At 42.0% G+C, this 27,291-nt stretch overlaps 1 protein-coding gene across 1 annotated transcript in view; it reads right to left on the bottom strand.

Annotated features, from left to right (window-relative positions):
• Nucleotides 1-27,291, bottom strand: part of GALNT9 (polypeptide N-acetylgalactosaminyltransferase 9) — a 214,411-nt gene that overhangs the window by 94,766 nt on the left and 92,354 nt on the right. The window contains exons 5-6 of the mRNA XM_050924109.1: nucleotides 18,594-18,791; nucleotides 1,729-1,846 (exon numbers count right to left, since the gene is read on the bottom strand). Of these exons, the coding sequence (XP_050780066.1) occupies nucleotides 1,729-1,846; nucleotides 18,594-18,791 (316 nt within the window). The remainder of the gene's footprint in view (nucleotides 1-1,728; nucleotides 1,847-18,593; nucleotides 18,792-27,291) is intronic.

Here is a 27,291-nt window from a genome sequence, read left to right as displayed (position 1 = left end):
ATGACCATGACAGTGGAGCTGCAGAGGGCTCCCGGTGCTGCTGCAGGGCCGAGGACACGTGGCTCCCGCAACTACAAGGTGCAGAAATGGGGGTGGGGAGGCTGCAGTCCTGGCAGGGCAGAGCAGTGACCCCAAGCCAGGACTGTGAGGAGGAGGAGGAGGAAGATGAGCCCCTGGCCATGGGGAAAACCACCCTGCTGCTGAATGAGTCCTGCCCTCTCCAATATCTGAATGAAATCTCTGTCCCCTATGCTATTTGGATAATTGGGACTATTTTTGTTTGTGTGCGCACATGCACACACGCATGTCTGATATATATGCTACAATGAGCAAATGGAGTAAACTAGCTTAACTCAGGAGGGATAAAAATAATTAAAAAAATAAACAGATTAAAAAAATAAATTGGAGAGTTTTTTATTCAAATTAAATAAAGGGGTTTTTAATATAAACCTATTTAAAATTAAATTTGAAATTATGGCAATCCATGCTAAGGCCTAAAACCCGACTATAATGTATTAAACCAGTTTCAATTTATTAATAAAATATTAAGCAGTACATGCTTGTTGCAAAGTTTCTTTAAAATTTAAACCACTGAACTGATGGAAGTTACTGGCCAAGCACCTGGAACCAGAGCTGTTGAAGTGCTAAACCAGCTTTTGACAGCAGTCGCCTCTTCTGAATGTTCAGAAAGAACATTCCCTTCATTTCAGCTAATTCAACTAGATCAGTTTGATTATTTATTTCATTCAAAGTTAAGAAACCAATTGGGAGATGAAAAAGCAGGAAAGCTGCTTTTCCTCTTCCAATTTATGAATAAATGCTAGGTGTGAGAGAATGAGATCTACTAGCTCTAAAATCTTGATGGACATGGTGACCAGAAACAAACAATTCAATTCACTAACTACAGATGATACTTCCTTTGTTTAATAAATGAAAAAATGTTTTGATAAACTTTTTGATAATTTTTGTCTCATGTATCTAGCACATTTAAGGTAATTTTATTTAACTAAAATACTCTTGTTGTGCATTTTAGCTGAATTTTAATTTCCATCCATGTAGGGCTTGAACCAAATTGATCATCTAGTAAATAAGAAGTTTTTTCCTAATATAAACAAAAATGTAAAAATTAAGAATTTTAATAAATGCAAATTAAGCTATAGAACAGCTTAAAAATGTGCCTAGATATACTGTATCCTCCTGGTTAGCAAAAGAAAGTAACAAATGTAGTGTAACGGCTATACATAATTGTCAATCACCATGTTTTAATAGTTACCAGCCAATGATAATCAGTATTTCTTTAGGAAAATAACTAAAAACTACAAAGGCAAAACAAGATTAAAATTGATTATTTAAATCAAGGTTTCCTGCTTGCTGATTTAAACCATAATTAACACTGGTGATTTAAATCAAACCACCCTGGCATAGGCCCACTGAAGTCAATGCAGCTATGCTGATTTATTACAGCTGAGGATCTGGCCCAATGAGCTGAACCACAGACACAGAGTAAAAACCATACTGCTGAATTCTATGAATTTTGCACAGTGTTAGCGGGACCATGATCAATCTCTTATTGTGGTTGTGTGTGGTTTTGCTATTGTTTTGATTCTTCTGCAATACCAGCCACCTCTGTGTAGTAAACCAAAAGATAGCGGACAGTTCTGTAGGGCCAAGCATTCCTCTTGTGCTCTGTACACAGGTACTACATGAAATTTCTCATTTGCTACTCACCCTCATGCCCAGTTCAATATTTTCTCCCCCATAGACCTCCATGCCAGGGTCAAGCAGGCCAATCTCCCCAAAGTACTCTCGGTCCACCACAAACGAACATCCAATCATTGCTGGTGTCCTGCCCAGAAAGAGGAGAAAAACAAAGGTGTTTAAACAGTATATAACAGAATCTGATTATAGTGAGCTCTGACATAAATAAACAAACTACTGCAGAGATGCCCCAAATTCTTTTAGGGCTAAATTCACCCCTGTGCAGAGGGCCAGCAGAACCCAATTAAACCCTTTACGGGGGAGATTAAGGCCCAATCCAGCAATGATCTTCACTTGAAGCACATGAGTATCCCCTGCTCAGGCAGAAGTCCCTGCAAGTAGAGCACTCGCTGAAAGGTTTTTGATGGATCAAGGTGTTAAGTGGTATGTAGACTTTTTGCTGGCACTCTGCACATGAATGAATTTCACCCCTCATAAAGTCGTTGGGGGGCAGGGGGGTGGGATGCATTACTTCACTAAGGTGAATTTTTAGAAGAGGAAAACTCACCAGGAAAAGAGAAAACAATCCCAGTGCTGCGCTTTGAAAAGATCAAAAGTTTACACGCAACCCTGGAGCTAGGTCTGAAACCTTTAATGTAAAGTAACTTAATACTCCTTTTAAAGAGATGTTCCAAAGAAATCAAAGCATCCAGAAACTGCTGTAAAAATCATGTGCTACTTAGAGCTCAGCAGAACTTCTCCCATACTTCCTTGTCACAAAGAGTTCACGTCAAAACTGATAATAAAATTGTGGCATTCATTACTCATCTCTGTTTTTTTTTCCAGCTGCACCGTAATGCAAGGAGTCATCATGGTTTTGTACAACTTGTAGCTTTCATAGCATCTCACTTATTTAAAACAAATCCCCACAACTTTTAATTTATATTATAAGCATGAAAATTGTACCAGCAAATGGCAAACAAGTAACAGTTGCTAATTACATTTTACAATACTTCCCATGCATTTCATCTGCAGTAACTATACCTGCCCTTAGCTGAGAAGGCAGAAATTGCCTAGAGTTTCTGGGGGCATCTTTGCTTGTTGGGTACCTTGAGTAAAATGCTCCATTGTGATGTTGCATAACCACACAATCCTCCCCTTCCATAACTTTACACGGGCACATGGGAGAATGGCGAGGTGCATTAGCAACTGTCTGACTGAGCAAAATGGTCTGGCAACTTTCTGGCCTTGTACATACAAAAACACACACACTGATGACAAATCCATCAACAGTACAAAAATAACCGTAAAAAGCTATTACCCTTTTACGTGGAAGAAGATCCAATTTGCTCCTTCATTAGACCTTGACCCCAAACTTGCACTAATGAAATTTTAATACTGCCTTTGATGTTTAATAGCTTTTTTTAATTACTGAAGTGATATTTCACTGATATGCAACAAGTATCTCCCTTCACCTTATGTTTTTAAAAAATACTACTAATGATGTGATGAACTGGAATGCCAAGTCCCCTGCCAAGTGTGTAATGACTTTATTATTGCTCAGAGTTCCAAAATAAACTTAACTAAATTACAAAAGAAAATGCCACAAGATCAGTTGGCACCACGTTTATTTGCATCTCAAATTCTTGCTGCCATGCTATGGGCCCTCATCCTGCAATGTGATCCACTGGGACAGACCCATGCAGACCCATGTACAGAGTCCCACTGATTTCAGCAGGGCTCTATGTGACTCACATTGCAGGTTCAGGACCTTCATCAGGAAAAGCCAGGGCTGTAAAAGCACAGATGTTTGAGGCTGCAGCAAGGATAAATGATTAGAATAATTGGTCATGTCCCTGTTCCCATTAACATTAATGTGAGTTTGGCCATTCAATAGCTGCAGCATTGTTCCCAAGGGCCCAATCAAAAGCCCACTGAAGTTGATGGAAAGAGTCCCATTGACTTCATGGACTTTGGATCAGGCTCAAAGTTTGCTAACACTGATTTTCTAATAGATGGGAGAAAATTCCATCTATGGCCTTGGTTTTAGAAACAGTCCATACACAGTGTCTCTGAAAAGAAAGAGGATGAAGACGACCTGAAACATATTTTATTTACTGTGAAAATCCAGCAGACCCCCCTCCTTTCTTTAACGGGTTGTTGCTAAAATGTCAGCTCACCCTTACCAGGTAACCTAGCTTTTCCAGTGAGCATCCAAAGCCACAAAACATAAACTAGAAGCAGGTGGCATCTGAGGATCATATTCATCAGCTGGTTTCATATGCAGATAAAATATTGCCAACGGTGGCAACATCAGATGAATGTCTGAATTGAATGCATCCACTGGTAGCAGCAGGTGGCCGCAGTGATGGTGTCATCACATAAGCTCCCTTTTGCCATCAGGAGTTTGTTGCCTATATGGCAGGAGGTTAAAAAACCTTAAACAAATGGCCAAGTAAATAGATATATACAACAATTCTTCCCTGCTGGGCTTGAAATGTATCTAACATCTAAAAAGACAGCCCGACCTATGGAAGGAACTATCTAGTGCCCTTGAAAAGGTTCATTTGCTGAGGCACTGCTATTACTTATCTATAATGGATTCTATTGTAACACTCACATTGCTGGTACAGCTTCAGCTGTCTCCCTCTTTCTCTGCTGGCCATTTCAGCCTCTCACATCATTACCAGGCTATCCTGCACTGCACACCATTTCCCTGATGTTTTCTCTGCATAATTGAAAAAGGCAGCTGTTGATGGAAACACATTTGATCAGCGCTATTTTCTGACATGGAGACTGAAATGGCTTGATTAGCTCCTGGCTCTCCTCTCGCCCTTCTCCCCAAACATTACCCAATAAACTTCGCAGGTAGCAAGCTGAACTAGTTTAAGAAACGAATATAAAAAACCACTGTGAGCATTTTGCTTCCACAAATGAATTTGGTTTGAGGGGGAGACATTAGAAAAAGGCGACAATTCTAAAAGAAAATGTCATTTTTACTGCGTGCAAAACATCTGCAGCCAGGGGCTCTGCAGTCAAGACTTTCAATAGTGACTAGTGATTTGGGGCACCTCAGTGTTTATGTGGCCAACTTCAGACACCTCAGGGGGCTTGATTTTCACAGAGTGGGTGCTCAGCACCTTTTGCAACTCCAACGTCCAGCTGAGAATCCAAAAAGAGAGGCCTCCCAAATCACTAGTCACCCTGGAGAGACTTGGTCATCAAAATCCATGAGCGAAGCAGGTCAGGACTTACTAGCATTTGGAGGGGTAACCACCAAGAAAACCCAGAGTGCTGCAGGAAGTGCTGTGGGTAACACTCTTTCTCCTACACAAGCACTAAGCGAATGCCACAGGGCCCTGAGCTGTTGAAGGTATTGGGCCAGATTCTCAACTGGTGTCAAATGACTCAGTGCTGTTGATTTCAATGGAGTCTCACTGATTTACACCAGCTGAGGATCTGGCCTCTTTTTGGCTGTGATATCAGACTAAGCCCCTAATCTCTAACATAATTAAAGAGCCCCTGACAATTGTACAATAGGAACATTTGTCCTGGTCAAATTCCAGTTTGGGTAAATACAATATGCTTTCCTAAATACCTGTTACAGGTTTAATGGTACACGGTACGCGTATTTTGCCCGTGCTCTCACACACCCTGCATGTAAAGAAATAACACCTCTTTGCAGGTCACAAGATGCTATGTGAATTTAGGATATTGTTGTAGTAGGTCCCCATCTCTGAATTTAACTAGCAGGTTACAGCATGCTGAAGAGAAACATTAGTAAGAGGAAACTAGGTTCAGGACAAATGATGGGATTTGTCTTAGATCAGTGGTTCTCAAACTAGGGCCACTGCTTGCTCAGGGAAAGCCCCTGGCGGGCTGGGCCAGTTTGTTTACCTACCGCGTCCGCAGGTTCGGCCGCTCGCGGCTCCCACTGGCTGCGGTTCATCACTCCAGACCAATGGGGGATGCAGGAAGCGGCACGGGCTGAGGGATGTGCTGGCCGCTGCTTCCCGCAGCCCCCACTGGCCTGGAGCTGCAAACTGCAGCCAGTGGGAGCCGCAATCGGCCGAACCTGCAGACGCGACAAGTAAACAAGCCGGCCCGGCCCACCAGAGGCTTTCCCTGAACAAGCGGCGGCCCTAGTTTGAGAACCACTGTCTTAGATTCTACATTTCTAGCAGTAAAGTGTGTGCAGTTTCCTTTAGATTAATGACTGGTTGGAAGAGCTGGTGGCCTGAAACTTTGCCCTGGGCCATTAACCTCTCATGTCATTAATTCCTAAGGAAATGTTCCATTTTGAGGATGTTGCTACCATTATAATTTACATATACTGCTAATATACTTCTCTCAGATGAGGGAAAAAAATCCTTTCACTGTCTGAATACGCCTATTCTGAAACTATGTTCCTGCACAGAGTGTGCATGTAGTAGAAGTGTTTTGATAATTCCACAAGAATTAATTCAAAATAGTGCATATAAGGTGATTAACCAGCAATCAGAATTTTACTATCAACAGACTTTTAGTTCATGCTTCTCCACCCCAGAAAGGTGAAAAAATCTTGAGGATGAGAGAGAACAAAACCTGGAGATGTTCATTTCAATGGAAATTATAGAATCAAAGAATTAGATTGGACTGGAAGGGACCTTGAGAGGTCATCTAGTCCAGTCCCCTGCACTCATGGTAGGACTAAGTATTATTGAAACAATCTCTGACAGCTGTTTGTCTAACCTGCTCTTTAAAATCTCCATTGATGGAAATTCCACAAACTCCTTAGGCAATTTATTCCAATGGTTAATGACCCTGACAGTTAGGAAGTTTTTCCTAACATCCAATCTAAACCTTCCTTGTGGCGATTTAAACCCATTGCTTCTTGTCCTATCCTCAGAGGTTAAGAAGAACAATTCTTCTCCCTCCTCCTTGTAACAACCTTCTATGTACTTGAAAACTGTTATCATGTCCCCTCTTGGTCTTCTCTTTCCAGGCTAAATAAACCCAATTTTTTCAATCTTCCCTCATTGGTCAGGTTTTCTAGATGTATTCAGTGTCTGAAATTTGAGCAGCATTGGTTAGTTTTGATTGCACACGTCCATCAATCTGGTAGCATTTTTGTTCCCTGACTGGATGAGAGTGACTCTCCAAACCAGCTTCCTGGTAAGTCAAGTCATGTTTACAAGGTCAAAAGGTGCTCTCCACAAATATATTCGCTTGTTTCTGCAGACACTCCTGGTGATAAACCTGTTTTCCAGAATATTCACGGAGGATGAGATTCGTCCCTTTATAGACAGCCTGTGCAAAGCACATGCATCAAACATGTCCCATTGTGAGGTCATAAGTGTGACTTACATAATTTATAAGTCTTTTGTTGGCCAACTGCGGAGGAGTAAATTTGATTTAGGAACTGGAATAAAAAAGGAATGCGAATAAAGCTGAAGCAAATTCAGTAGTTTTGAAAAGGGGCAAGTATCTGAGCAAACCATTAGTTGTTTACCAAGCTCTAATGATGATGAGCCGAAAAATCAACTGGTCACATGCTTAAGTGCTTTTCTGGACCTGGGCCACAGTGATCAGCATCTTGCAAGAGGAAGCCTTTAGTCTGGAATCAGTGTGATTCCCTTTTGCATTCCCCAAAAAGATTAACAGGAAGCAGCTTCTTCCCGCAATAAAATGCTTCCCCTTGGGGACTCATTTCTTTTTCCTCCCTAATGAGGAACAATATCTTCAGGCACACAGACTTCTCCCAGATGCTGGGTCCTCTCTCGCAGGAAAATGTCTTTTGCAGCTGTTGACGCTGTACAATAAAGCAGTGACTCTTCAATTAAATAAGGCTGAGTATAAATTTTCTGGATGTGACTGTGTGCTCATCTCTCTCTCTATGGGCAACAGAGACATACTTCGTTTGTTTCCCCACCCCCAACCCCCTCCTACCTTTTTATTTATTTTGATTTAAAATAAACAAGCCCACACAAATCTCAGAACCCCCAACAAAATGTTAAAAATACAAACCATGACCACACAAGAGAGACAGCAGCAGATACAACACAATGCAGCCCTTTGTGTAGGAAGGTAAAACAAAAATTCCCATCATCCCTCTCTTCCTCTCTTCATTTCCATATGGCAGTATGGAGCCCACAGTCACCAAATAGTAGCTTCAGAAATTGTACAGAAAATCATTCTTGTACAAGACTGTGGTCTACAGAGCAGGGAGCCAGAAGTCAGGAATCCTGGGCTTTCTTCTCAGATTTGTCGTGACTCATTGCAAGACCTTGGCTAATTCACTCAGGGTTTGAGCACCTGCAGATTTCATTATTTTCAGCTGGAGTTTTGGGGGTTCAGCCCTTAACCTCTCCACATTTTGGTTCACCCAAGTGTTAACTAGCTATTATGCTACTGCACAGTACAGTGGATTGGTAACGGGACTGTGAGTCAGGAGACCTGGCTTTTGTTCCCAGCTCTGTCACTCATCTACTCTTCAATCAAAGGAGGACAGCAATACTGGGTGATATTTTCAAAAGTGCCTCAGTAGCTTAGAGGCCCAAGTCCCATTTTCAAAAGCGACTTAGACACTTCGGATCCTGCATCTTATTGAAAGTCACGGGGACTTAAGCTCCTCAGTCACTTTTTAAAATGGCAACTTTTGGTTCCTAAGTTACTGAGGCACTTCTGAAAACGTGACCCCTGCCTTGCCTTGGAAAAGCACTCAGAGCTCATCAGGTGGAGAGCACCACCAAGAACTGCAGTGCACATGTGCTACTATTGCCTGCCTACTTCCCAGGGGTGTTGAGAGACTGTCTTTTCAAAATGTTTTGAGACAATCCAGTGGCAGGTAATATAAGCACCAAGTATACGTGACAGCAGTGGCAAAACGATAAGGTTAGAAACAGAGAATACAATGGCTTTTTGTTCTGGCATGGGTCAAGCTTTGAAATGCTGTCTGAGGAATCGATAGTATTGGCCGGGGAAGGATACTGTGCAGTTAATTTGTGTAAATTACTTTAAGATATTCTTCAATGAACACAACTTGAAATCCTTTCTGTGTCATGGGGAATATCGATGTCAAAGCCAGAGCTCAGCAAGGACAGAGGAGCTGAACTAGTTTTGACCTCATGTCTCTGTGACCTTAGGTGTGAACAAGAACAGACCATCTTGTACGTTTCTCCTCCAGGCTGGTGTTTGGGAGTAATGCCCCTGCACCCCGCTTTCCTAAACAAACTGGAGGATACTACTTGGTGGTTCATTAAGAACAAAACAGATCAAATGACAGAGAAAATGAAGAGCATTAGATTGATATATAAATATTGCTTGAAATAACAGATTATTTTTCCCCTCCAAAAAGTCATTTGATTTGCAGCCAAGCTGCATTTGAAATACTTTAGGGGACGTGCACAAACACACACACTTCCCAATATACCTGACCGAAAAGAGTGCAGTTCAAAAAATGCATCACACCCAAAATATTTCAGCTTTCTACTGCCTGGCTGCATTGCCAATTTTTCCTTTTGATTTAGGTGCATAAGCAGCACCTTGACTTCTGATGATGGATCAGTGGGAAAACTGCATGGCACCTGTGTAAGCATTTATTTTTCCTACAAATCATGTCCTGTGTAATGAGCAGTCACACGGGCTCTGAGATATGAACTCAAGGACAGATTCTGTGTTCTGGAGCTGCACGAGCAGGCAAGCTTAACAATGGCAAGGTTTGAAAATCCCATTGGAGAGAGGCTACAAAAACAGTTAGCTTTATAAACGGGGAACTGGGATGAGAAATGGACTCTTGACGACACATGGCAGTAAAGGTGATTTTTTGGGTTTTTTTGGACTAGTAATAATTGGAGGTCAGAATCTTAAAGAATAAATCAGGAATGGTTCTGTTCTATGCTTTTGTAAATCGACAGCCAAAAAAGATGTCTGCCAATGAACTGATTAGTACAGCACAGCACTTTCCTTCCCAAAGGACTTTACAGATGAGCCTTACTCTGATTTCAGTTACACTGGTGTAAATCCAGAGTAGCGCCACTACAGTCAGTAGAATTTACCAGTGTAAACGAGATCAGAATTAGGCCCAATACCTGTCTAAGCCAGGCTCTCTCTCACCATGGAAACACAAAGGAGACCACACTCCCATGGCATTTTGGAAGCTCATTTTTATACATCAGTGTGTCACAACACACTTGCTGGAGTTTGCTAACTGTGGGGATTCCTGACAGCACTCTGGTGGTACAAAACTATGGCATATTAAGCAATCAGTGAGAACATATGCAATGCTGTAATACACCGCTGCTGCGGTAGGAAGATAAAATGAAAGGCGAGGCCATGCTTGGCTGGGTGCAGCTGACTAATGACTCCAGTATTCGGGGCAGCTGATAATGAGTCAAACACAGAGCAGTCCATCAAAAGACAGGGCAGGTGAGGAAAACAGGGCCCCCAGATAAAGTTCAATACATTAGGTGCTTTCCTTACTGTTCTATATCTTGCTGCAGAAAGAAAACCCTCAAGGAATCAGTATGGTCCAGTGCATGGCCATTTAAAGTCCTCTGAAAGAGGGTTCTGTGTTATACATTTTCTTGCAATGTCATAGGGTTTAGGGAGTGTTTTCTAAGAAACACGAATGGAAAATGACATGATGAAAGTAGTGCATCAAAATAGCGATCTGCACGTTAATCTTTACTTTAACTCACATCTGAAAAGGCAAATACAGAAAATAGACTGCCCAAGCATCCTTTCTGGGGAACATCAACTGTCCGAAATATCAGGGTATTAACATGGGATGAAATAAGATCCAGATTTAACATTATCCTTTAGCCAAGGTTTTTAAAGCTTTATCTCAAACTCAACCTTTCCTGAGGTTTGAAAATATTTGACCAAACTTTAGTTTCACTATTTTCATTTTTGTAGCATTCTGCACATCCAGATTCCATCTGCTACTGGAACTGGAACACCTAAGACGACGTAACATTGCATGTACCGGACCTGATTGCCCATATGGTGCCTCAGTGATTTCAAAGAAGCTCTACATTGGCAAATCCCTGTACCTGCATGAAGTACCTCTGAAGTCAGTGGGGTTCTGTGTGGATGCAGGGGCCCATCCACCCCCAACAAGCTGCAGAATTGTACCTTAAGAGCCAAAAAGCCACAAGCAAGCATATTCTGTGTGATACGAATCTGGGAAGAAATAAATCAATCTCATGGGGCAGCCTGTTCTTACAAAATGTCAAACCCGATTTTGCAGATTCAAGATGTTTGGATTGTACGAGTAAGTACCAAAAGTTCCGACTGCTTAACTGCACCTGCACCCGTGAGCAGCTGTTGGTTTAATCACCACTAACAGTAACGCTTTGTGAAAAAAGAGAAATATTTGCCCTCCACAATTCTGGAGGACGGGGAAGAGGAATATTAGCTGTTAGCTAGGACTAACTGATCTCAGGATTTCCTTCATGACAAGCAGCATCAAAACCTTACAAATGTTAAGACTCTAAAGTCCGTCGTTTAGGCCAAAACCTCCTTCTAGATTAACTGACACAGGAATCATGACAGCTGCATACAACTTGAGAACAACCTGTTCTCCATCACTCGAACTATCTGCCACGTCATCAGAGTCCTGGGTGCACTTTAAAATAGGATTGCCAATTTCGGTTGGATGCATTCCTGAAGATTTCACGACATGACATAATCTTTAATTCCTGGAGACTCCAGGCCAATCCTGGAGGCTTGGCAACCCTACTTTAAAAGGCCACGCAGCACATCAGGATGTGAGACGCACAAGAGATCAGCTGGACACCAGGCCAATTTTCAAAAAGAAATTGGCCCAGAACTTTTTGTCATAGAAATGCAAGGGGATGTCTACTCTGAAGTGAGGCACAATCCTACCAGCCCAGGTAAGCAGATGTGTGATAGTGGGGCTCACGCTAGCATGCTAAAAATAGCTGTGTGGATCCTCAGCACTGGCAGAGGCTCAGGCTAGTCACTTGAGCGTGGACCTGGGAAGTAAGGTGGCCTTGAGCCTGGGTGGTTGGCCTGGATGCCCACCACTGCTGCAACGCCCAGGCAATTATTTTTAGCATGCTGGTGTAAGCCCTGCTACCGTGAGTCCTGCTAGCATGGTAGGCTCACTACCACCTGCAGAGCAAACATACTCTAAAGGTATGTCTATACTGCAGTTAAAAACCTGCAGCTGACCTGTGCCAGCCGACATGGGCTCGCAGGGCTCAGGCTGCAGGGCTGTTTAACGTGGTGTAGACATTCAGGCTGTGGGTGTCTAAATGCAGTGTAGACATAACCTAAGAGACATGCAGTAAAAAAAACCCCAACCACAATGAATTGGGAGCAATACTGAGTCAGTAACCAAAGATGAAATCTTCCTCATGAGTTTCAGACAAAAAAATCTCTAAAAATTGTGAGAGAATTTAATGATGCTTTTCCGTCATCATAATGTCTGGGCTCCAGCAATACAGACAGAAGCATAATAATCTAATTCAGCAAAACTCAGATTTAAGCACTAACCATTTCTTCCTTTAAGACTGTGTGGTGTGGCTTTCCTTTCTTTGTATTCTAATATGCAAGGTCTACTTCCTCTCATCCTCCCAATTTCCTTGCATAATCCTCTAGCTGTCTATTGAAAAAGGCAAAAACAACCGTTGTGGTAGATGAAAAGCAAGCTGTTTCCTAGGAAATGTATTAGACCCTCTAAATACAGGGATATCTGGAGAGAGGATCAAACTCATGTAAAGAGCTAATAAAAAGGTGGAAATTAATTTTTAAAAAATATATTCTCCCCTCTGGATATCCCAGGATCCTAATATTATTAGCCTGGAAGATTATCAAGAATCTCTCTCTTTTGATGGAGAAAGGCATTATACTTAATATAAGCACTGGGAAAGAGCTACTTTTTCCACTCCATCAATTTGTTTCCCCAATTAATCCTGCCTTCTGCCTCTGAGTTCTTAACAGACAAACGGTGAAATCTTGGCCCTGTTAAAGTTGGTGGGAATTTTGGAATTTACTTCAATGGGGCAAGGACGTCCCTTTAAGGAGTCAGTTCAGATGTCTCAAAATAGGGTTCAAGGCCTGCACAGTCAGCAAAGAGAGCTTTCAATGACGTAGGCGGTATGGGAATGGATTTAGAAGAGATAACTATTCTATTGGCAGACATACTGCTTATAGGAGCTAAAGTTCTCATTTTTATTCTTCTGTTTACATTTTGAAGACTTTTTTATCCTTTTGTCTCCTAAAAAAAAGGAAATATTTGTCTTTTCTTTTCTTCCTTTCCATCTGCCGTTTTGAAGAATGGAATTAGATGATAAGAGTTGGGTGGGAAACAGTTTTCCCGACCCACAAGAATTTTCGAGATTTCAAAAAAAATTTCCATCCCTACTTGAGATGAAAGGTTGAAATCTCACAAATTTCTGCACAGGAAACATCTGAAACAAACAACCAAACCAAACAACCAAACCTGGATATGGTTACTTGAAACATTTAGTTTAAAACCTGACCTTTTTATTTTTTATTTTTATTTCCCTCCTATAAATTAACTGAAATTTCTCAACAAAAAGTCCTTTCAAACCAATAATGGAGCTTTTTCATTTAAAAAGTGTTGAAACAGGGCATTCTGACAATTCTCAAACTCTGTTACCAAAACATTTCAAAATAGGGAATCCACTGAAACCAACTCTTTCCCATGAAATGTTTTCATTTTGACAAATCAGCATTTTTCCAATGAAAAATGGTTCACTGAAAAATTCCTGATCAAGTCTTTAAATGACATTTGACAGAATGAAATTTAAACACACACACGCACAAATATAGGTCTGACTTTCAAGACTGCTGAACGGCTGCAATTGGGACTAGGTTCTCAAAAGGTTTTCAACATACAGCAGCTCCCTTGGTTCTGAAGGAGATGTGGGAGAATTCTCCACAGTCCTCAACAGGAGCTGAATCTCCACCGGCTCCATTGAGACCACTGGGAACTTCTGGGTACTGAGCTGTTTTGAAAATCTGGCTTTACACAAATATTCAGTCTGCAACTCCTAAAATAGGCTTGCAGTTAACGTTTAAAGTGTAGCTACCATGTGTCTATGGAAGTGTTTCATTTGGGGGGGGTTGGGGGGGGAATAACGACACTAATGGGACAGGACGAGGCCTGCCAATCTCTTCGCAGGTTCATTTGTTTTATCCATGAAAGTCTGCAGGGTTCTCACTAATTGGAAAATAGCAGGGATGTCTTCGACAGTTTAATAAATGCTTTTAGTTGAAACCAGAGCTTTTCTTAATTAGAGCTAAAACTATTCCCACGTTTTCCTAGCTATACGCTGTAAATCTTAAAGTTTGGGAGATGCTTGGCATGAGTCTGCTATGCCATCAGATCAGGACGACAGTGTTTGACACTCATACTGCACGTACTTGGCATGGAGATGGGGGTCAGGGTGGAAAAGAAGGATGGCCTAGTGCTAAGGGCACTTGCCTGGGCACCTGTAGACCCTGCTCTGCCAAATTCTTCTGTGACTGCGGGCAAGTCACTTGGGGCCAGATTTTCAAAGTATTTAGATGCCTAAAAAAACAGACAGACCACTAATGGGATTTGAAAAAGGCCTAGGCATCTAACTCCCTTGGGAGTTAGGTATTTTAAAAACCCTGTTAGGCAACAATCTGCATCTTGAAGTGCTTAAATACCTTTGAAAATCTGGCCCTTAGTCTCTCTGTGCCTCAGTTCTCATATATAAAATGGGCATAGTGGTATTTCCTTACTTCACAGAGGTGCTGTGAGGATAAATCTGTTGACGATTGTGAGGTCTAAGCCTTGGTTCGCTTTACCTGATGCTTCATTAGCATGATATTTTAAGGAGCGTGAAAACAGAACTGAGAGGCAAACTTGGTTGCTTTGAAATAAACGAATAAATATGTGATTGCTGTGACTAATGCCCTGAATGCCAGTGTTGTGATAGCAACTCCTTGCTGACCCCAGAGAATGGGGGAAAGTATGTTTTCCTCCGATTCCCCTTTCCTTCTGACAAAGCTGCTCAGAACTGGTATATATTGTCTAGTTAGCAAGCCTCCTCCACTGGGAGCTGTAAAGGCCAGCTCCAAAAATGACTTCCTGTTCCTCTTCATCAGTTTCACACCGAAAAAATGATAAAAGACAAAAACACCATATCACCCAGGGGTGAACACTTTGAACAAAATGATCACTCCCTATCGGACTTCTTAGTCCTAATCCTCAAAGGAAACCTGCACAATGCTTTCAAAAGCTGAGTCTAAATTCATAACTCTGATAGACACTAAAAATCATGGTCTTATAAAGACACTGGCTATATGGTTGATTACAACAATTTGCAACCCACCAACCCTCCTCTGTCTTCTGACTGCAGAGGTACTGACTGCCCACTTTACCAGGAACGATCTCTTGCAACATCTGTTAACTCCTTACGCTTAATAGTCTGTTCCACCTTGTATTAAGCTGTGACATTCTGATTAGCTTTCCCAGACCTGAAGAAGAGCTCTGTGTAAGCTCAAAGGCTTGTCTCTTTCACCACCAGAAGGTGATCTAATAAAAGCTATTACCTCTCCCACCTTGTCTCGCTTCATCAGTGGCACTTTCATACACGCCTTTTCCATTACTGTTACTACTGTGTGCATGGTGCAGATACTTATATGACTGAAATGCTATAAAGCTGGATTGCATTTAAACTGCATAGCAGGCTCGCTTGATGGCTTGTTTGGATGCTTGATATTTGAAGAATAAATGTTACGGCTGGCAAGAAAACAAGAATTCTGTTTTGTGAAAAAATTCAAAATTTGTTTTCATTTTTTATCAGAACCAAAACGAGAACTTATAAAATTTTCCATGAGAAAAAAAAAAACAGTGTTTAGGGCACTCATCTGGAACGTGGGAGGCCCAGGTTCAAATCCTTGTTCTGCCTGATTTAGAGCTGGAACTTTAAGCTGGGTCTCCCATATCCCAGATGTGCGCCCTAACAACCAGGCTATTGGCTATTCTGGATCAGTGTCTGTCTATTTGTCTCTCTCTGTCCCCAATACCTTGGACCTGGGAAACTTGCCCAACTAAAGGTTCATCAAAACATACATTTCCACATAAAGTTTCCGTTTTGAGGAACTGGCATTTTCCAGTGAAAAAACCTTTCACTGAAAAATTCCCTCTATTAAAAAGGACTGCAAGTCCAGCAGCATGTCACATTTCTGGACATGCACTGACTGCCCATCAGCAATCCGAGCTATGTTGATTTAGTGTCGATATTAGATGGATGTCCAACTCCTTACGCTCCCTTGAAAATCTCAACCTAAAACTTTTTTGAGGCACTTGCTCCCAGCGAGATTAGTCAGCATTCACGGCTTGACACTGATGCCTGCATTTCAGTGCATATAATTCATCATTTTACAAGAGACACTCATGTAATCAGAACATCTCTGTGTCCCAGGTATTTGGTAATCAGGGTCAGGCACCCAATTCTAGCACTGCTGTCTCATCTCTCTCTGGGCAGCTTATGTCTTGTTCAGCTGGACAGTTTCTTCAGTTAGGTTCTGCACAGAATAAAATTGCTGCTCTTGGGAACTAGACATTTAAATGCATCAGATTTCAACAACACTACTCCTGTGTTTGTGGGCCTGGCTTTCCACTGCATTAATCCAGTTTGATGCCACTGTAACCCTATTGAGTTCACGGCATAAAACTGGAGTAAAGCAGTGGTGAATCAGACCCTGTATATTTAAAGTAAAATGGACTCTTCCAGTATTTCAAGAAACAAACATGATCCCTTCCTTCCTTTTCCTCTGCCAAAGGATCTTGAGGCTGATTTTCAGAGATGCTGAGTAAGTATAGCTTGCACTGACATCAGGTGGCATGCTGGATGCTCAGGACAGCAACAAATCAGGTCCACAATGACAATAGGAACTTCCTAAAGTGAGATTTCATGGTTCAGCCTCTTCTGATGCACAATCATTGTCCCCAGTATGGTAGATGTTCAAGACACTGGAACGATGTATATGAAAATTAATATTGTGATTTTATTTATATCCCAGAGGCAATGAGGCATGTACTGTCCCTTGGGAACAGAGAACAAATACTGATTTCAGAAACTAAAGCCTTGGTTGATGTATTTTCTCCATTAATAAACTATTTCCAAGAGTTGAATGGAAACATAAACAACAACTGCACTTTAAAAACAATGTGAGAAAAGCAGGCAAGTTATCCAGGAAAACTGATTTCCTAAGTAATTACGCTCTAGTTTATTGAGGCTTCACACAGTGCAAAGGGTCAGTGATGAAGGACTGTGCTGCTCTGTGATAAATAAGGTTAATGTTACGGTACAGTTCTGTGCTGTGGTCATGAGGTAAAGGCAGGAATCTAAGAGCAATTTCAAGGTTTGCTCTGAAGCAGAAGGACACTTTCCTGTACATGAGCTTGACGCTGCGCTTTGGCTCCAACCAGCAAAGCATTCAGACTTGGCTGAAAGCAGTGGGACTACTCAGGTGCTTAAAGTTAAGCATATGCTTAAGTGCTTTTCTGGATCAGGGCCAGCACATTCAACATCTTGCAGGACTGAGCCATGAAAAGGAAAGTAGATCTCCATGTTACTCAGAGACTGCACTGGGGCAGTATGTCTGAGCAGAAGTGCTAAAGGGCCCAGACCCAGGCTAGATTCTCCCATCAACCTAGCACTGCTTACTCCAGGGGTTAAGTCGACTTAACTACATCACTCAGGGATGTGGATTTTTCACACCCTGAGCAAAGTAGCTGGGTTGACCTAACTTTTTTTAGTGTGGACCTGGCTTTGGGCTACTCACACATTGTCGCGGTTGCCAAACCTCAGCAAAACCCTGTCTTGTTCGTGATGAACTCTGCAATGCTTGCGCAGGTTTGGAGTGAAATGACACTTTCCAGTATGAGAGCTCAGTCCTTCAAGGTGTAGAGAAGAATAAGGTGCATGCCAGGAATAAAAGCTTCCACCCCGTTTTTAATATATTTCCAGCACAATGTGTGCCGGAAGGGAATCATTTAGCATTGCGAGCAGAACCTTTAACACGATACATTAATTTTGTCTAGATATTTTTAGCTAACATACACATTCTCACTAGCCACAGCTGGCGCAACTGGCCAACCTTTCAGTTCACCTTGAAAGCTTCAAGGTGTTGGGTGAAACTCCACAATATCTGAAATGTGAACAGGGTCCTGGTTAGCAAATTGTACCAATAGACTACACATTGCCTGAAAGCCACAGTTTACCCAGGATCTCTGAAAGACCTAAGCCATCATATATACCAGCACCGTTAACACAGTAGGTGCAATTAGATGGCAACAAATGGTGCCAGGACACAAACATTTTGTTTGCAATCATAAGGCATCAAAAACTATATGAAAAAGCCAATAGAATATTAGTCCTTGGATATCAAGGTGATTGGTGCCTGGGGAATACGATCAACACAGATAGATAGATAGATAGATAGATAGATAGATAGATATACAAGGTTGGGTAGGCAGATGGGATAGGGATTGTGCCTTCTTTTCCTTGGAAAACACTTTGATTATGTGAATAAGTAACAATAGCTAAAGGAGCTATGGCATGTACCTAGCTAGAGCTGTGACCTTTACTCACCGAGGGCCCTATTTCAAACCTCTGCACATCCATTATGCCCTCAAAATCCTGCGTTTGCACATGGCAATATGGTAAATGCACACATAGTTAAATACCTCTTTGGCATATGCACTTGTAGGTTTTGAAGACCTTCACAAGCAAGTACGTGTGTTTGTGGGCGATGTATGTTCTGCCTACCTTTACTAGTCCTGTGGAGAGCCTGCAGCACATCCTCCCTTACCTTGCACAGCAGCAGACAGCAGCTGAAACGGAAACAATGTTAGCGACAAAGCAATTGCACCGTAGATTCACCTGATAGGAGCAGACTCGTCCCCTTTATCGAGCCAGTCCTGGGGTGGGATTATATACATGCACCAGAGTCCCCAGTTGTAGCCATGGGCAGCATTGGCGTACTGCTGCACTTCAAAAGTGTTGTACTTGATGTTGTCAATAGCTGGTAGGATGATTCGCTTTCGATCTTCTTTGATCCGGGTAAGCGCTGGTTCCACCCTGGAGACAATAAAAATAGCAAAAGTGTTTTCTGGCCATTCAATAATCCAAACCCCATTAGCAATCTGATAAAGTGAACAATGAAGTTTTGTAATGCTGAAAGCAATGACACAGAGAGGCAGCCCTTCGGTGCAGCTCAGAGTGATTTAATACGGGTTAGTGTCGCACACAACAGAGACAGGAGGCTTGGTGCAGATAATTTGTGCAGACACAGCTCCTCAATTGCATGGAATTGATGGATCAGAGGAATTAAATGTCGTCATTTTATCTTCAAGGTCACTAGTTTGGATCCAGCCTGGTCAGTGGTGACTAGGGATTTAGCAACCAAAAGTTTCCCCTGATGCCTTTTCAGTGGCCATTGTGAAATGAGTTGGGGTTCCCATTCCTCTTCCTCATGGGACAGGGTATATATAATTTGTAAAAACACCATCAGAATTAGCACTAATTGATGTCCTGGTTGGCTGTCTCTGGAAGGAGCCTGAAGGGATGAGGGGACGATTTGGTCTTGATGGTGCTTGAAGAACAGAACTCACCAAGGGCTGAATGAGTCTGAAGACGCTATTAATTGTTTTTGAAGAACTGGTCCCTCCAGCTCAGGGGTCGACTGGCAAGCCTGCTCTGTACCTTCTATACCACAAGCATCGAGAGAGGACTTCAACCCCCAGGCTTTTCAGTCAAGCAGCTTTCACAAATACTATAATCATTTCAAAATACTTACGCTGGTGAAGAGCTTTGCAAAGGGAACTAAGTTCCAGTGAGTTTCAGAACATGCTAAAAATACTGCACATGTTATCCCTCAGTGAAGTGCTAGGTAAATATTAACTTACAGATAGGGAAATGGAGGCAAGGAGGGTCACTGGTTGGTGCAAGGCCACAAAGCCAATCAGTGGTAGGTCTGGGAGAAGAACTCAGCAATTCCCAGCTCCTACTGCCTTTCTAGTCCCTTAGATAATGCTCCCTTTTCCAGAAAACATAAACAATTAAGGATGAACCTAAACACTGAAGATTTTACAAAACTCATACATCTTTTTTTTTTTTTTGTGGAAGCAGCGGTTTGTTGGATTCACAAAACTCATCAGAGGTTAAACACTCATTTTCCATGCTTTAAAAAGTCATGCTTTGCTTTGTTTTTAAGTGAAATTATTTTTTCTCTTTGCTGACTTTAGGTTTGTTCCCACATATCTTGCGTATTAGGTATAAAAGTTGTACAGACAGACACCAGATACGTTGAGAAACCATCCCCAAGTCTCGTCGTGAAATGCATCCTCTCTGGTTTTCTGCTTCCTTCCATTTGCTGAAACATCAAGGGTCCAATCCTGCAAGGTGCGAAGCATGCCAAGCAATCTTAGCTCACAGCAGGAGTAAAGGGGTGATCAGTTCCTCTGAAGAACTGCTCAGCACCTTGCAGAATCAGGTTCCATATGCAACTGAGCTGTGATTGTTCCTTGGGCATTTGTACCAATGGTGTTTTTTTTAATTGCATGTCGTTTAAATAGGCAATACACCCAAAGCACAAAGCAGTATATTCTTCTGCTGGAGGGACAAGTAACATTGGCTTGGATTGCTGGACTGCAGTACATTAGTTAAGATGCCAATTTGCAGGATCTTTGGACCAGACTCATGCACATTCACACAGTGTCAGTGTGACCTAACAAATCAGGATAAATAGCAGCTTTGCCATTTATACAAGATTACAGTTATGAGATTAACTGTCTTTGAAGGACAGTGGGTGTCCAAGGAAAAGATCCTGATAGTCTAAGAAAGCAGGGTGGAATTCAAAAAGATGGATCTGCACAGCATTCTGAAATTATATCTGTGCTTGTCAGGCTACAGGCATCAGGAAACACACAGAAAAAGCTCACCGAAGTGACTGAGGTGTCAGCCAGCCATGCTTCCCCTATCACAGAGCGTGTGCCTCCACTCACTCCAATAATAATTGCTGTGAATAATTTCAGCGGGAGCATTTCCCACTCCGGTTCTGCCTGAAAAATGAAAGATTTGAAAATACCAAACAGGTGCAGGTGTCACTAATGACACACCACTAATTGTTTATCTGCAAGAGGAGCCCTCCTCTTGTTGTGACATATGTTACAGAAGAAGTCATCTTGGTGCACGTTATTGTCAAATAAGAGCCATCTGAGGAAAGAGCCCTAAGGGATTTATGGGCTTTCCAGAAAAGAGAGAGGGATTTTTTCCCCCTCTTTCTTCTCAGAGTTGATAAATGGGTTGGAGCGTCTTGCCGTTAATAGTGTTATTCATCTTATGTGCGTTTATCTGCAATAACTATGAAGCTACGGTCTGCAATGTGGTGCAGTGGATAGGAATGTGCCACTGACCTCCAGTATAATCTTAGGTAAGACACTTCACGGGTCTGTGACTCAGGCTATGTCTATTCTGTCCTGCAGCTTGGACTACGGGGGCGGGTGTAGGGGTCTGAATAGCTGCGCTGTAACTGCCCTCTGTAGATGTGGCAGAGGTGAACTAAAAGGTTCCTAGTTCACATCAATGTAGCCGTCTTCAAACTGGACTATGTTCATGTGAACTAGGAACCTTTTCAGTTTGTGGCCGCATGGATATTTTTTTTCCTTTTGACTTGTTTTGTTTCAGGTCATTTTTGGATGTTTTCTGACACCCTCACCTTTTTTTATGTTAATTTTTTAAAAGAGACACCATTTCCAAACAAAAAAAAAAAATCTAAACCTTTCTTTTTCAGCCATTTCAATTTTTCTCCCCAATTTTTTTCCAGCTGAAACTATTTGGCTGAATTTGACCCATTTACCAAAAAAAAAAGCCCAGATATAATACTGATCCAGTCAAATACCCACTGAGTAGATACAAAGCAAAGATCTTAAAAGATATGGCCCATTGGTCTGAAAGAAGAGGTGCTGCACTAAGCAACAGCACTTCACAACTAATAGGACATCTAATAATGACTATTCAGTGAGTCTGGAGGTGAAAGCTCTAATACTGTAGGTAGATACCAAAGCGTAATTGACATTTCAGATTTCCTTTCTCTTTCAAGCTACTGGTATCTGGCATCACACTGCTCTCCTTCTTTCAATCTAAGCTCCTCTGACCACCAAGAGATCTCTCAATGCATTTCATGACTCCAAAGAAAGCCACTGGCTGTCTACAAGTTCTCTGAACTAGTCTAGTATCTTCAGCAGTAACTCTTGGTGAGGGACCTCTAGGTGACTGGTATTACAGCTGGATGAAATTGATGACAAACTTTCACAAACAATTTTGCAAGCTATTTTGATCTTTTGTGAAATTTGAGGAGTCGGAAAGTTATTCACAGTGAAAGATGGAACCCCTCAAAAAGCCACTTTCCTGTGAAAATTTGCACATGGGAATTTTGAACAAGCTAAAAGAGGAGGGGCTGGAGCCTTCATACACCAAAAACACATGGCCTAGACTCTAGAGGAATTAGCAGAGTGCTGGAAGCTGGAAAGCCCTGAGTTCTATTCCTGCCTAGTGGACTTCATACGAGCGCTATGTAAATGCAAGCTATTACTACGTCTGTAAACATTCCTGCCCCCGTTTTACAAAGGGAGAATCTGAGGACAAGTGAAGTGATGTGTTAAGATCACACAACACGTCAGTATCTGAAGCAGGACTGGAATTCAGGTCCACTAACTACCCAGTGCATCCCCAGGCAAGTAACTTTACCTCTGAGTACCCGTGTTCTCATAAACAGAAATCATTTGCGTTCAAGTATTCTGAACCACAAGGATCTGATTTTGAAAACAATGTATTCCTTATGTATCCCACCACCCATTTAGCCACAACTTTAGCAAATGGGACATTAGAGTCTGTGGCACAAGACAAAGGGAATGAGAAAACATTTCAAATGCAGAGAAGCTGCCTGAGACTATTTCTCAGCAAAACCCCAGAGTGATTTTTCCGTTAAGCACTAGGCAGCTGTGAAATTTCACAGTTTGATGTGCCAGATCAGTGCGAATAGGAATGCAGAGAAGAGGTATTCAGGCACCATGCTACAGCTCATCCTGATGTTGCTCAGGACCGTTATTATCGCAGATTCTGTCAACACCTTTTTTACTGCAGAATCTGATTGTGCTCTGTTTTGCCGAAGAGCTGCCAAGACCTGTACGAAATATTTAGCCAGCTGATCTAATGGAAAGTTACTGTAACAGGACTGCATAATGTGGCATGAATGGCATTCTGCATTTACATTACTTGTTTTAGGTAATCCATGAAATATAAGCCATCTATTGTTGGGTCTTGCCAGCTAAATTCAGACTTGGTGTAACTCCAGTGCCTTCGATGGAATTACTCCAGATTTGAGATTGTCTCCATGTGCTGACCTGCACAGACAGCAAATCCTTTGTCAATTTGGCTACTAATTCTGGCTTTGTTTACCTAATCGCTTATAGATTTTTTAAGGGATTAAGATTAAATTGTTTACAGTAATTTATGTTTTATTCTCATTTTAAGATGCTATACTATGTGGATGTACTTACCCTCCTTATGGAGGCTACTGTTCTACCCTGCCATTTTCCTGTACCACCTCCTCCAGCACACAAGGAAGCCAGGAGTTCTGGGCAGCTCACAGTACAGAGAGGGCTGAAGCTCAAGTTGCTTATAAATACACTCCAAGAGTTAAATGCTCCACATTGATTAACTGCAATACAGTATTTGAGTGTTTCCTCTCCACATGTCTGTTCCCACTTCCTCGGCAGCTTGAGCTGTGAAATTTCACAGGTACAAAACAGAGAAATCCCTGTGGTTTGCAGAGAAATACAATCATGCAGCTATGGTGCCTAGCTCTGAAGAGTGGGATTAAGCAACAGCCCTGTGTTATGGGCTAGACCAGGGGTCAGCAACCTTTCAGCAGTGATGTGCCGAGTCTTCATTTGTTCACTCTGATTTAAGGTTTTGTGTGCCAGTAACGCATTTTAACGTTTTTAGAAGGTCTCTTTCTATCAGTCTATAATATATAACTAAACTATTGTTGTATGTAAAGTAAATAAGGTTTTTAAAATGCTTAAGAAGCTTAATTTAAAATTAAATTAAAATGCAGAGCCCCGCAGACCGGCCAGAACTCAGACAGTGTGAGTGCCACTGAAAATCAGCTCGCACGCGTGCCATAGATTGCGTACCCCTGGGCTAGACAGAGTTGTGCCACTCCAGGTGCAGCTCTGAGAGGTGTTGTGAAGCCAGGAAGCAGGCTGCTGCTCCGGATTTAAAGCAGATACAGCACAGCATTCCCCTCCAAGCCATGTCTCTGGCCCAACCTGCCCATTTTGCTCAAGCTATTGCGGACAGTAGAACTAGGGTGACCAGACAGCAAGTGTGAAAAATCGGGATGGAGTGAAGGGTAATAGACACCTATATAAGAAAAAGCCCCGAATATGGGACTGTCCCTATAAAATTAGGACATCTGGTCACCCTGAGTAGAACCAGCTTTGCCGACTCTTGGTACTCCCCGACCATAAGAACTCCCATTGGGCCAGGCTCCTGAATTGGGGCGCATTAGGTCAGGAGAGAGGCCCCTTCCCTCAAGTAGCTGCACAGCAGCGAAGCAAAACTGACCCCTTTAGACTGCATTTTAGGTGTCCCAGATGGACAGCACTAGGAGGCTGCCCTCAATGTGCATTTACTGGGAGACTACTGCCTCCCTTCCTACCGCCTGCCTGAGCTCCTCTGCCTATGATCTTACTTACTTTCTATCCCACCTACAGATACACCCCTTCCTCATCAAACAATACCATAACAAAAAAACAAACAAACCAAAAATGTCACAAAGAACACAAATGCACTAGCCCTGTAAGCAGGTGAAGCACCAGCGGAGCACTGATAATGCCTCTTATAGTCATAGGCCACAAAGGGTGAATCTTGGCTAGTTTTAGAGTAACTGGGATCAGCAATTATGAATTGGCAATTTCAATTTTCCAAAGGTTATCTATATATTTAGATGCCATGTAAGGCTCATTAGAACAGGTATCAGAGCTGCCAGCTCTAGGCTTGAGTTGCTACGCTTTTGTTCTTACCTGACTTGGTTTGAAAGCTTTGTTTCAGCTTCTAGAGTTCTGTATAACACACACAGGGGAGGGGGGATATATAATATTCAGCTTGTCTGAGGATGAACCTTTGTTCCCGAAGGGTGTAATTTGAGCTCGCAGTTTTGTGTTGACAGAATGAAGTGTGGGCAGAGATATGAGCATTTGCACCTCAAATTACCCGCACTGCAGTTAGGTAGCTAGATGTGCCTAAATTCTGATTTGTTCACATAGTTCAACTGTGGGCACAAAAATGGACGCATCCATTTTGTAGGTGTCGCTTGCACCTGTAAAAATGATGCCACCCTTCCTAGAACTGACTAGATGTGTTTAACGATTGTGTGTCCTTTTCCGCTAAACGCAAAGCATACAGACAGTAGCCCTGCTACGTCACTGCAATTTGCAACTGCAAATGCTCTTTTGACAAGCATCCACATGTGTCTGGATATTTTTTCATGTGAGCAATATGAAGCTTTGCAGATATTTCCGAACCCTAAAGACTTCATCAGCATTGTAGTTCTATGCGGAAACCAAAGGGAGGCCTGCAGTGCTTCTCAGCTGGCTCTTCCTTTGGCACCTTACATTCAAGCTCTGCTACGCGGACGCGAGAAATGGGCTCATGGGGTTCAATCCTGCAGCAACTGAAGCCAGTGGCAAAACTCCCACTAACTTCGAGGGGGCAGGATCAGGCCTATAATGATGCATTCCAAACACCAGAACTGCAATTTGAAGTTGGGGCCCATTTTTCAAGGTTACTGGGTTGCTGGCCTCTGTATAAATTAACATGCTTTATGGGTGCAGAACTGCATCTATTGTTGACAATTAACTGAGCCAAAGGAACAATTTTTTTCTCACACACATTTTATAGATACCATGGATTCTGTGAACTAAACAGAATCAGAATATTCAGCTCTGAATTTAGTGCTTCTTCCAAAGCCTGCTTCAGTTTTTAGCTAATACACAAACAGCAGAGACTACTGGCTGGAAATGTAGATGGAAGAAAAGGTCTCCCTTTCTCTCTGCTAATGTTACCTAGGAATTTCTTAGGCTTCTTCTCTCTCTTTGAGTAGCTACTGGTGGATTGTTAAGGTTGAAAGAGAGAGAGAGCATTCAACTTGATTCTCACATATTCTCTATCAGGTGAATGGTGTATTTTGATGGTGATTTATTTCTCCAGAACAGTGTCAGAAATACTTTTTATTCTAAGGCCCCGATTCTGTAACTGGCAGTGCATGGGGCGTAGTTCTGCAACTGCATGGATTCTCATTAACTTCAGCAGCTCTCCTGGCAGACATAAGTATGCCCTGGTGTGCAGTCAACTGCAGAAGAGGCTTCAGTAAGCATCTCTTATTTTCATAAATCATCAACAGGAATGTGCAAGTCCAGACTGTGGACTTGATCAACAGTGCCCAAGAAGCTACTTGTTTTCCCCAAAGTCAAAAGCTTGAGATTGACCTGAATATAGATGTGCATGTGCATTTACTCCTTTTGTCTTCTTAAAAATTATGGGCCTGATTTCAAAGGGCGATGAGCACTCACACTGACATCAACGGGTGCTACAGGTGCTGAGCTCTTCTGAAGAGCTGGCTCTCAAATTTAAAGACTTCTATGGAAAACAAGGAGAGTTAACACAAGAATCAGGAGGTAAAATTTGGCCCAAAGTATCGCAGAAGTCTGTAACATGGTCCAGAACATCAGGGGTGGGGTCGGAGCATCTAGTGTGATCAGATTGGCTCCTCTAAAAATCACGTTAATCCTATTGTAAAAGTCTGTCTATCACTGGATAGGTTAGCAATCTATGTCTGATAGTGGCCAATTCACAGCATATCAAATGCAAAAGGAAAATCAGTGGGAACAGGAATTATATGCTTTATATTCAAGTTTGTCAGATTGTCAAGGAGTTGGTGCCAAAAGGAAACTATTGGAAAGCCTGATTTTTCACAAAGCTACATCACTAAAAACAATAGCTTTTACCCAAAGCACTGATAAAGCAGGTTCGAAGTGAGATCTTCAATGTGCTGCAAGACTATAATATAGCCTTTAAGAAAGTCAGGCCACCCGCAGACATCAAGCAGCTGTTTTTAAAGGTGTAACATAGAAATAAAAACATGTGATCCAACAGAAATCATAAATACGATACAGGCCAGATTCTGAGCTTTTGTGAACTGATGTAGCTCCATGGACTTCAGTGGAGTGAGGCCAATTTACACCATCTGAATATTCATTCAGTACATCTCCAGCTCCTCTCACATCTCAAATAGTTCTGAGCTGATATAGTCTAGAACAGTGGTTCCAGAACTTTAACAGCCTATGAACCCCTTTCACTAACACATCAAGTCTCGCGAACCCCCTCTTAAAAATGAATATTTCCAGGGTTTTTCTCCTTTACCGGAGTATAAATTATAAAAGCAGTGATCTTGGAAATATAAAATTTGTTTTTATGACATGCTTATTACACGCTATTTAGTATTAATTATTAT

The sequence above is a fragment of the Gopherus flavomarginatus genome, chromosome 15 (genome assembly GCF_025201925.1).
Source record: "Gopherus flavomarginatus isolate rGopFla2 chromosome 15, rGopFla2.mat.asm, whole genome shotgun sequence".
Lineage (NCBI taxonomy): Eukaryota > Metazoa > Chordata > Testudines > Testudinidae > Gopherus > Gopherus flavomarginatus.
The sequence above is the reverse complement of the archived record's forward strand: the minus strand, read 5'-3'. Positions and strand labels throughout refer to the sequence as shown.